Source organism: Tenrec ecaudatus, chromosome 10 (genome assembly GCF_050624435.1).
Source record: "Tenrec ecaudatus isolate mTenEca1 chromosome 10, mTenEca1.hap1, whole genome shotgun sequence".
Lineage (NCBI taxonomy): Eukaryota > Metazoa > Chordata > Mammalia > Afrosoricida > Tenrecidae > Tenrec > Tenrec ecaudatus.
Genome location: NC_134539.1, coordinates 141,193,952 through 141,206,270, shown reverse-complemented (window position 1 = coordinate 141,206,270; position 12,319 = coordinate 141,193,952). Strand labels below are relative to the sequence as shown.

Genomic DNA, 12,319 nt, shown 5'->3' with positions numbered 1-12,319 from the left:
TGACTCTGGACAGATAAGATAGGATCCAGTCTATGAAGAACCTTTTCTAATGCACCAAGGAGTTTGTGCTGTGGGCATCAGGATTTTATCACTTGACTAGATCTGTGGGAGAAGGATGAAGGCTTTTCTACTCTAGTAAAGATGCAGTTTCTAAAAATGCCCTGAGCAAGAAGTTCGTCTCTATCCTACAGGCTCATTGTAAGTAAGATTCAACTTAAGGGGTCAATAGGTGCTTGGTTTGGGGTAATAAGAGTTATTGTGAGAAAAAGGGGGGGAAAGTATATGTTCAAGGAGCCCTGGTAGCACAATAGTTTAGCACTCAGCAGCTAACCAAAAGGTCTGCAGTTCAAACCCGCCAACAAGCATGAGGGGAAAAGGCCTGGCCATCAGTGTTCCTGTCAATACTGCAGCCTAGAATATCCGGATGGGCTTTTTACGAAGATGGGGTTGGAAGCAAAAAAAGGAAGTCCCTGGCCCTCCCTAAATGAAAGGCAAAGCAAAGGCATTAAAGACCAAGGAGACCATGCTGAAAGGTGTCTACAGCCACACAAAAAAGATCTGCACGTCACCTACCTTCCGGCGGCCCAAGACCCTGAGCCTAGGAAGGCAGCCCAAATACCCGTGGAAGAGCCCCCAGGAGAAACATGCTGGACCACTTTGCCATCATCAGGGTCCCTTTGACCACTGAGTCTGCCATGAAGAAAATACAAGATAGCAACACACTGTTCATGGTGGACGTCAAGATCAAGAAGCACCAGATTAAACAGACTGTGAGGAAACTGTGATATTGATGTAGCCAAGGTCAACACCTTGATCAGACCTGGTGGTGAAAAGAAGGCATATGTTCCACTGGCCTTTAACTATGATACGTGAGATGTTGCCAGCAAAATCAGGATCATCTAAACCAGCGATTCTCAACCTGTTGGTCGCGGCCCCTTTGGGGGGGGTGCGAACGACCCTTTCACAGGGGTCACCCGATTCATACCTGTACCAAAATTACAGTTATGATGTAGCAACGAAAATAATTTTATGGGTGGGGTCATCATAACATGAAGAACCTGTATTAAAGGGTCACGGCATTAGGAAGGTTGAGAACCACTGCTCTAAACTGAATCCCGTTGGCTAGTGTTAAATACACACTTTTTCAATACAACAAAAAGAAAAGGGAAACAGGGACAATTCTGCTGTGTCCTGTGGGATTACGCTGAATCAGCATCGACCCCACAGCAATCGTCACCATGCTTAAGTTCTTCTTTCCTTCTTCCAGGCTGCTATATGGCAAGCGCTTAACCACTATGCATACCGAGATGCCGTTTTCCTCGCAGAAAGACTGTATGCAGAAGGTACGCAATCTACTTACTGCTAAAGATGGGCAATAAGATATGGAATTTCGTCGTATTCTTTTGCTCCTCAGTGTTACTAGTTATAACGGAATGCTTATCCTTTTTATTTTTTTCTTCGTGATTGCCACTAATTCATAAAAACTTTATCCATAGCTCTCTAATAGGATAGTCTCAATAAATGTAGAATTTACTTAATCATTTTCTAATCTGCAAGCATTTTTTCAAATTTCTTTCCTTTTTTTCTTTCAAATTTCTTATTAGAACAGAATTTTGTTTTTTATTAAGAGCATGGATTTAGAGTCTGGCCTCTGCCCAAATTATAACTTGGTCACTTAATTGTACAGCTATAGAACCTCATACAAGTTATTTAATCTCCGTGTATTTCAGATTTTTCATCGTATAAGAGGATGATAAAAATTTCTACATAGGTTCAGTTGAAGAACTAAATTCGAATATATTTGAAGCACTTACTTAGCAGAGCCTTCTACCAAGGCAGTAAATGCTTGATAAACATCTGGTAATATGGGGTTTGTTTCAGTCCATAAATTTTTGTCATTCTCTTTATAAGAAGCTAGTATAGATAATTAGGTGTACCTCCCTGCCCTCCCCCCCCCCCCGCCCCCGCTTTCTTTGCATTTTGAGTCATTTCCTTGAATTGTGTATTCTAAAATGGAATTTCCAAGTCAAAGGGTTTGATCAGTTCTACTACAAATTAACCTTTTGTGCAGATCAGTAAGTGGTATATCTGTCCTGACTCCACTTTACCAAAGAGAGCAAATACTGCTACTCCTAACTTATAGCCATAGTACCATCGCTAATCCATCAGTTCTCTTTCCCATTGAACCAGCGCCTAAGTTCTTTCCAATACAATGCTTTAGGCTTGCAGTATCAGTTGATCAGGGCTGGGATGCTTTGGTGACCTCCACTGCCAACTACTGCAAAAGAAGTTGATGGGTAGGATCTTCTATTTGAAATGATTTTTCAATTTCATTAGCTCTATATCACCCATTTATCTTTTTCTTAAGTATTTTATGGATAGTGTACCTGCATTATGAGACTGATAGAGGTGATATGAGAGAATCTCAGCATAGATATTCATTGACCATTTGATCTTAAGTAAGAAGCAACACTAGAGCCTAATTTTTCTCATCTTTAAAATGGGAAGAGAACTGTGTAATTAACAGCATAATGTCAAGGACTAAGTGTACACGCATGCATAAAGAGTGTCCTGTGGTTCCTGACCTGTCGGAAGCTCTTCACAAGTTTACTCTACCTCGTAGCACCTCGTAGGCATCTCTTTAAGCCTTTACCATGTATGTGTTGGCGTAATGGGTTACACGTGTACTACTCTCACCACAGGGCCTTCAGTGCAAAACCACTAACTAATAATCAGGATACTGTGAGGCTTTCTGCTCCAGTGAGGATTTACAGCCTCAGAAATCCTGTAGGGTCACTGTGAATCAAAGTCGACTTGATGGCAATGAGTGAATTTGCTTGTTTTGTTTTTAATGTACTTTGGTACCTATTAAATTGATTTAGAGTTGTCTAATGAGTTGAGACTTGCCATTTGGAAAAAAAAACTTTGCTCATCTCTACTCAAGCACATTTGAGGGAGCTTCAAAAAGTTCATGGAAAAATCGAGCTAGGTGATAATGAATTTTTCCACAAACTTTTTTTTTTTTAGTTGTTAGTATTTCCTCTTTATTTGTGTGTATCAAATATTTTTTTAACAATTTATTGGGGCTCATACAATTCTTTTCACAGTTCATACATATACATACATCAATTGTATAAAGCACATCTGTACAGTCTTTGCCCTAATCATTTTTTTCTCTTTTCTTCTTTTACATTTTATTAGGGACTCATACAACTCTTACCATAATCCATACATATACATACATCAATTGTATAAAGCACATCCATACATTCCCTGCCCCAATCATTCTCAAGGCATTTGCTCTCCACTTAAGCCCCTTGCATCAGGTCCTCTTTTTTTTTCCCCCTCCCTCCCCAGTCCCCCCTCCCTCATCCACAAACTTTTTGAAGCACCCTTGAAATGATCCTTTTCACTGCAGTGCCTGATCCCTCTGGCCATGGTTTTGTTCTTCTCAGTAGGTAATCCATTAATTTGGTCACAGTGTAGACAGAAAGCTTTCTCCCTTGTTCTTCTGGTAGCTAGCATGTAGCATTTCTAAGAGTCTTAAGATTTTAAGTTGTAAACTTGTAATTGTCAGGAATGAGTAGACAGGAGTGGCTAGGAACCTCCTAGGAAAGGTCTCTTAGGCACAGTCATGTGGCTAATATGGCGGGTCCTTGGGGGAGAGAAGAGAACCGAGTCGGTGAAGCATCGTTCCTTTGTGCGGAAAAGTCATCCAGTCTTAAATCTCATGTGTCTTAAATTGTGTGTGTATTTTGTTCCCTCCCCTCTTTCACAATCGTGAACTGCTATAAAGCCATAGAAGAATGGGCATTGTAGCTGGTAAACAGAAAGAAAAAAAGAGGAAATACTGTAAAACATTGTTTCCCAGATATTTCTTCAGGGGAGTATCAATGTATATTTCTGTGTTATGTTGAGGGTCCTAATTCAAAACTAAAACTAGTTTAAACTCTAGTTTTACCTTTAATATAGATTTTGTGTCCTATACTATAAAATTTTTAGTTTTTAATATGAAAATAGATACCCAAAAGTTGTTCACCTGTTTTCTACCCGCCTTAATGACTAATGATCCCATGCGGAGATTGCATTGGGTAAATCAATTTCCGTAAACTGGGCTCAACTCAGAAGAGAACTGAATCAGGGTAACCTATTCAGCATCTGTCTCTTTTTTGTGTTTGCTGTGATACTGAGAGCCATCCGACCCAGCCCCACCCACCTCCCCCCAAGTATGTGACTAGAAATGACAACAGGCTTTTTTTGTTGTTGTTGTTTCCTGGGGGCTTCAAAAAACATAAATTCTGTGATCATTTTAAAGCCCCCTTTGTATATACCAGCCTTTTAAGTTATTATATGTCAAAAAAAGTAGTTATAGTATGCTAAGGCTTTATTGTGGCTGGAAGTTAAATAATTTGTGTAAGCCATTGTTTATTGGTATAATCAGTAATCTCTTTTTTTTAAATTTCTTATAATTTAACTTATAACTAGTCCTTTGCAAAATGTAGACGAGATCACACTTTCTAACTTCCTGTGACATAGTATTGGAGCTAAGATTAGCAATTGAATTGTAGCAATTAACCCTCTGGAACCAAACTGGAAGCCGGAGAGCTTCCAGTTTATCATTAATATTATTATTATTTGTATCTGTAGGACTCATGCTTATGTAACTAACACATATCCAGATTTCTTACTATTTACTACATATTAACATTTTTTTAATGTTAGCATTTCAGGATAATCAAAAGTAGAATCAGAGAAGGGTTCATTTGTTTCATTGAACGTGTATATGACTTTTGAATTTATAAAAACCTCATAAGAATAAAATGTCACATTACTGTTTTTTAGCCAAATCTTTAGCTAAAGTTAACATTTCAGGAAGATAAAGCAATTCTGCTGTTGGAGAGCAACTGAATTGTTACTGTGCAGTGTCAAGGCTGTCCACTGGATGTTAGCATGATAAGGATATTCACAATTGATTTTTTCCTTCTATTTATCGTGAATGTAATTTAGTTGATTAGAGAAAATAGTGGGGTTTTTTGTTGTTTTAAATCTGGCCTTTTTTTGAGTAGAAATTATTTCAGATTGATAGTGATGTTTATAACTGTTTTTCTCTCTAATGAAATTTGACTTTTCTCTACTAAAAAATCTATCAGAAAAATATTACCTAAAAACTAGGATACTTTACTAGTCTTCTGTTTAAAAGGTACCCTGGTGTACTGTGGGTAAGCACTCGGCTGCTAATGGAAAGGGTGCCATTCAAACTTACCAATTGCTCGTGTGGCAGGCCGCTTCTGTGAGGAGGGCAGCCGTGGGGAAACCCTGTGCGACAATTCTGCTCTCATTCAGAGTCACTAGGAGTCGAAATCGACCCAAGGGCAATGAGTTTTAAATCTCTTACAGATGTGTAGATGTGGTTTTCTTTTTTAAGGACTTAACTATAAAATACCACTAGTATCTTCTCTCTCTTATTTCTTTGGGTTCCTTGTAGGAAGCAGGTAATCAGGAGTTGGGCAACAATTTTCCATCATGAAATATTTCTCTCTAATTCAAATTTGAATTCATAAGTTATAGTTTTATATTAAATTTATATTAAATTAGTTGTATTAAATTCTGTTTATATTAATTTTCTTTTACTGTTAAACTTGCTTATGACCAGATAAATTTATGATTACCACTCAGCATACTGAATAACAGTCCACTTTGTTTCTGTATATATATGTTCTCAGTGCACTCCGAAGAAGCCTTGTTTCTATTGGCAACCTGTTACTACCGCTCAGGAAAGGCGTATAAAGCATACAGACTCTTGAAAGGACACAGTTGTGCGACACCACAGTGTAAATACCTGCTTGCCAAGTGTTGTGTTGACCTCAGCAAGTAAGTTTTCTAATCTCTTTCTTCTCCCCTAGATAATTTTGTCCTACTTACAGGGTAGAATGTTGACTAAAATTATTTCAAAAGATTACTGTGTATATTCGTGTAGAAGCCGAGTTTTCCAGCACATTTTTGTGCAGTTTTTGTAGTAAAACTAGGTGCCTCGGCTGATGTTCAAGTCGGTTTGTACGTGAGTATCCACGGTACATTCCAATGGACTCTTCCCCACAGCACAAAGGAGGGTGTTCCCTTTTGGCAGGAGGGATTTGTCTACTAACATTGGAAATGTTTACTCGGTTACCTTTGGACTATTTTTGTGATGGGGAGATTTCATTGTTATAATAATTAATACTAGATTTTAGCCCTGGAGAAACTCATAACTAATGCCCATCAGTTCCTCAAATCTAAAATGATAATTTTTGTTTACTTTGTTTTCATTGTTAAGTCAGTTAGAATAAACCTGTGTACCTGCCAGTTCATCAGTGCCAGAGATTACCAGAGATTAGTGCCTCCTTGACTGTAGCTAAGCAACCCAGGTGTCACGTCACAGTGGTTGAAGCGCTCCACTGCTAACTACACGGTTGGCAGCTCAAACCCACCAGCTGCTCCATTGGAGAACGATATGGCAGTCTGCTTCCATCAAAATTCTCAGCCTTGAAAACCTATGGGCAATGTTACTGAGTTCTTATAGGCCATCCTAAGTCAGCATTGACTTAACCATAGTGGGCTTTTGGGACATGGCAGTGTCTTAAGAGGTTGTGAGCCTTGATGGTCAGATAAGCATTGGACTGCTAACCACAGATCAGTGGTTCAAACCCACCAGCTGTTTTATGGGTAAAAGAGGAGGCTCTTTGCTCCCTTAAAGGATGTATTGCCCCAGAAACCCTAGATAGGGGCCCGATGAGTCTTAATTGATTCATAGCGACAGTGGTTTTTAGTGGGTGATTGTGCAATGAAGGGTTTCCTTTCAAGATCAATCTATTTAAGAACCATTACTGTTAAGTCTTACAAGCAATGATTCAGTTTCAGGAGAGAATTTCTGTTGCGCATTACAGCTGAACCAAGACAGTGCTCTCTTCAGAATCAGCAAGTGGAAACATAGTTTTGCTCTTAAACTCTTTTCCATGATGTATGAGTGGGGAAAATGGTAAAGTTTCTACAAGGGTTTTTATAAAAGCCTGATTAGTCTCTAGGTTTACACTAGGGCATACAAATAAGCCTCACAAAGTTTGCATGGACAGAAAAATATATTTGTATTGGTCCAGTGTTTGTTGACTTTTAAAATAAAACTACCTAAAATAGCTATCAAATTTCTGATCTTAACATTCTAATTCTAAATTTAATATTCCTTTTTATTTTTCAGTTAGTTTCATAAGCCAGTTTTTGTTAGACATTCATATTCCATTTATAATTATTCCCTTTTTTATAATCCAACTGAAAGTAAAAGAACTCTATGGATCAACTTTTATACTCTGCAAACTTTGGGAATGGCAGTGTCTTAAGTGCTTATAGGCTAAGCAGACATACTTGAGATCTTTCTCACCTGATGATTTGTTTTTAATCAAAATTTCAAACACAAACTATTATAAATACTGATAGCACTTTAAAAATTTTGAAAACAAATTTATGATTTTTTATATCAAGAAAAAGTAACAGATAAAAGAGATGAAGTACCGTTCTAGTGCTATGTATAAAAATCTTAAAATGACTCATTTCATTAAGTATGTAATTGTTAATTAAAATGTTAGTCTTTCTTAATGTGCTTACAGATCCCTGTTTCAGGAAATTATAGAAATAATAGACGACCACATTTTAAAATGAAAACCAGTATGTTTCCTCTCACTCTAATATAATCTTCCAGTTCTTCTTACATGAGTAATGCGTTTACTACTCAGTCTAGATATATAAATACAAAAACTAAATTTAATTGATCCTCTTTTTATGGCGGGGGGGGGCGTTCATTTTTTAAAAGCAGGAATGGAATTGTAAGAGGCTAAGCCTCCTAAGAGGAGTCTAGATGCACGTTTCCAGCTTTTCTAACAGCCCCGGACTTGATCTTCAGGGTCGGAAGCACACTGGTTATCTCTAGAATGTCGCCACGCACAGTGCTTTATATTGATCTCTTTTTGTAATCTGTAAATTTGTCTCGTAAAGGCTTGCAGAAGGGGAACAGATCTTATCTGGTGGAGTGTTAAATAAACAGAAAAGCCATGATGATATCGTTACCGAGTTTGGTGATTCAGCCTGCTTTACCCTTTCATTGTTGGGACATGTATATTGGTAAGTAAGAATGATACAAACGGACCAAAATTGTATTTTTTTTTTTTAAAGGCGATATTGGTATGTGTTAATCAGATAACATGTGGCAAGTGGGTACCCAATTTTCCCATCCGTGCCATTGCTACACCTGTAGTGAAGCCCGTTTTTAACGGCAGCGACAACGAGGACGGCAGCACTGCCCGTGCCTGATCTGTCCTAAGCATTTTGAGGCAGGTTGCAAGAATTTCCCCACGATGGTAGTTGAACTATTAGTGAGTTGCAAATAAGTTAGCTAGTTTGTTTGTTTGTTTGTTTGTTTCTCAAAGTGAAGGTGAATCCCAAGTTAGCTATCACTAAAAACATTGTTTAGATTCTGAGATGAGTTTTGAATTAGCGGAGGAGTGGAGGGTAATAATTAGCATTAAAGGAATTGCCACCACCACTGCCTAAAGGAAAGCACCATGTGAGTCACTACCCTCTGTCACGCATCGTGGGCTGCTTGTCTAAAGCAGGAGGACAGCGTCTGTCTCGAGATATAAATTGAGACTAGTTTGAATATCAGTTTTTAAAGAAACCTTGAAAATGTCTTTTTAAACCGAATAAAGTGTTTGAGTGCATTTGGGGCTCATTTTCGGGTTGGGTAGAAGTACATCTCGCTATGGACCTTGCGCTGATGAGAAGAGGAGGGAATTAGCGTGAACGAGAGCGAGTCGGTAGCTTCATCTCTTAAGGAATGGCCTGTGAGAAGCACGTTTAGTTCCTACACGTGATTGGGAGGAGCCTTCGTGTCATTCTCTCACAAGCCTGCAGCTAGACACCTAGTGCGTGACCCTGGAAATATAAACTACGTTCCTGTCTTAAGGTTCATTATAGAGTAAGAGAGATGCATTAAGCCAAATGTATTTATAAGTTTTTATCATTACAGTCAAAGTGCTTTGATAAAATTTGAGCAGGTTTTGAGGGACACTAATGGGATGATACCGGAAATAAGGTGAGGCTAGGAAGATAACGTGAACCGACTTTAGGAGACAAAGTAAAGTTTGACTCTGTGTCTGCTAAGTAACTTCCAAAGGACAGGGAAATGTTTGCGGACTATAAATTCTATGTGGAGCATATACAGAAAAAGAAGTGAAAGAACTTGACAAGTTTTTATGAGAGGAATGTTGTAGGAATATTCGTTCTTAAAAAGTGCCATATCCTTTTACTTTTAAAATAATGGCTAAGATAGAGTACTATAAATATTACTTTTTGGTTAAAAGCCATGCACAGGCAGGAAAAGCTCGAAAAACTTGGAAATTAAAGAATATACTTGTAAATAACTCAGAGATCAAAGTCTTACAGGAAATTAAAAACTACACTGACTGCATGACAAGGAGAATACTACATTTAAAACCTGTGGGGTATAGCTAATGTAACTAAGAGTCCTTCGGATTGATAGCACCAAGTGCTTATATAGTTTACCACCGCACTCCCACCTCAGGGGGAGGGGGAGGCTTTCAAGCCCCATAAAGAGTTTGTTGTTAGGAGCCATCCAGCCCCTCTGTTTCCGACTCTTAGAACAAACCACTGCTCGGTCGTGTGCCAGCCTCAGACCTTGTCGTGTTGGAGCCCTTTGTTGGAACCATGATAGAAATCCATCTCCTTGCTGGGCCTCCTCTTCTTCACTGGTCCTTCACTCTAGGAAGTATGTTGTCCTTTTCCAGGGACTCATATCTCCTGATAACACGGCCAAAGTGTGTGCGGCGAAGTCTTGCCATCTTGGCTTCTACGGAGCATCTGACTATACGTCTCTGACAGATTTCTTTGTTCTCCTGGCAGTCCACAGAAGTTGCAGAATTCTTCAGCAAGATCACAATTCAAATGCATCAAATCTTCTCTGGGCTTCCATATTCATTGTCCAACTTGCACATGCAAATGAGGCTATTGAAAATACCATGGCTCGAATCAGGCTCGCCTCCTGCCTGGTGTGGTTCATGTGTACAGCCACCATTTTTGTTGTGAAAAATGGACATTGGCAACGAGGAAGTAGTTAGTCTTGCAAAATTGCTCCATGTGATCTCCAGCTTGTTTCTGTCATTTACGCCTATTTTCCAGCTGCTGATCCGTCTGTTTGCAGCCTTCACATTCCCATCACCAATAATTATCAGTGCATCTTGATTACTGTTTGATTAATTTCAGAATGAAGAAGTTAGTAGAATTTTTCAATTTCTACATCACTACCTTTAGTGATTGGTGTGTAAATTTGAATAATAGTCGCATGAACTGGACTCCCTTGTAGGCCTGTTGATATTATCCTATCACAGACAGCATTGTACTTTTAGATCTTAAAATATCCTTTTTGATGAGGAATATGACACCATTCTTCTTGAATTTGTGGTTCTCCACATGAGCATAGTAAATCATGCTGTCTGATTTTAAATGCCCCATATCAGTCTATTGCCACTCACTAACGTCTAGGACATTCATTTCTGTGCATTCCATTTCTTTTTCGGCCATTTCCTTTTTAGCCACTCCCTAGATGCATACTTCATATAGTTCATGTCCAGTTATTAATGGATGTTTGCACCCGTTTCTTCTCACCTTGAGTTGTGGCCCATCAACAAGTGAATGTCCCAGAAGCGTTAGCGCATCCTCATCACCGTGGCCCCTCTGCTTTGTGGAGGCAGCTTTTCCCCAGTTGTATTTTCAGTGCCTTGTGATCTGAGAGGCTCATCTTCGGGCGTTATAATAAAGATTCCAGCACGGGAAAGACTTCGAGGTTCTAGAACTCAGAGGGGCAGAGTTACTCTGTCCTTAGGGTCACTATAAAGTGGGTCAGAATTGACTTGGTGGCAGTGAGTTTAGAGACTCTTATTAGGGAGCTCTGATGACCAATGGTTTAAGTGCTAGGCTGCTTACTGAAAGGCTGGCAGTTCAAACCAACCAGCCACTGTGTGGCAGTCTAAGCCTTTGAAGCCCTATGAGGCAGTTCTCCTCTGTCCAACTGCTATGAGTCGGAATTGATTTACTGTCGGTGGATTTGGTGTGACACTTCTACTAGAATGGCTCAAATAGAAATTACGGACAATACAAGATGCTTAGGCATTGCTGTTGGGAATGTAGATGGTACCTGTTTGTAGCTGTTTTATTTATGGAAACAAAAACCTGGAAGCCATCCAAATGTCCTTTGATGGGATCCGTGGATAAACAGTTACATCCATATGCTCAGCAGTTAATGAGGAACAGCAAGAAACCATAAAGTTATAGCAAGTGAGAAAAATCTATGATCCGGTTTATGTAATAGTCTTAAAATGACAAAATTATAGCCTGAGAGAACACATTAGTGGTTTTTAAGGGTAAGGATTGAGGAAATGTGTAATTGTAAAGGGGGCCTGAAGGCGTTTCTTTGGGATGTTGCAACAGTTCTAGATCTTGATTGTTCTGGTGGTTATAGAAACCTATACATGATATGAATTTTCATAAACCTGTGCATACACACTCAGTGAATAATGCACATAAAAATGGAATCTGAATACTTTGCTAGAAAATCTGAACACTAAATAGGCTTTGAAGTCCCTTTCAGAATATTCAGTGGGATATTTTATTAGAAATTAAGTATGCTACTGAAGCATTTGGAAGTTTTTCCTTTCTCCTCCAGTAAATAAGTATCTGACAGGGAATCAAAAGCTGTGACAAAATTCACTAAGGCGCTAGTGGTTTCGCTTATTAACATTCCTTTCCATTCGTGTTCTGTGTGCTTCACCTGGTTCTTTACTTGGCCTGCCCTAACTCACAATGATTGGCGCATGGTAAAAGGGGACATTGATCATTTAGGAAAGCGTCGAGCAGAGTGTTCTTAAAACATATATGTATAAGATTTATCTAATTTTTAATTCTAAAAACTGTCATAATAAACATTTGGGGTTGACACAATGGATGTATGTGTGGATTGTGATAAGAGTTGTACAAGCTCCCAATAAAATGATTTAATTATTTCTTAAAAAAGGAAAAGGAGTCTGGCGAATAAATAAATGTTTGGGGTTTCCTAGCTTGTTTAATCTGTTTCTTTTTCTCCACAGCAAGACAGATCGGCTTGCCAAAGGATCAGAATGTTACCAAAAGAGCCTTAGTTTAAATCCTTTCCTCTGGTCCCCCTTTGAATCATTATGTGAAATAGGTAGGTTTATAGAAGGTGGGGAAAGTTATCCCAACC

General features: G+C 38.8%; 1 protein-coding gene across 4 annotated transcripts in view; it reads left to right on the top strand.

Moving 5' to 3' along the window:
• Positions 1-12,319, top strand: part of CDC27 (cell division cycle 27) — a 60,670-nt gene that overhangs the window by 16,656 nt on the left and 31,695 nt on the right. For all 4 annotated transcript variants that reach the window (XM_075562023.1, XM_075562022.1, XM_075562021.1 and 1 more), the window contains exons 2-5: positions 1,268-1,343; positions 5,724-5,871; positions 8,023-8,148; positions 12,186-12,283. In XM_075562023.1, the coding sequence (XP_075418138.1) occupies positions 1,268-1,343; positions 5,724-5,871; positions 8,023-8,148; positions 12,186-12,283 (448 nt within the window). The remainder of the gene's footprint in view (positions 1-1,267; positions 1,344-5,723; positions 5,872-8,022; positions 8,149-12,185; positions 12,284-12,319) is intronic.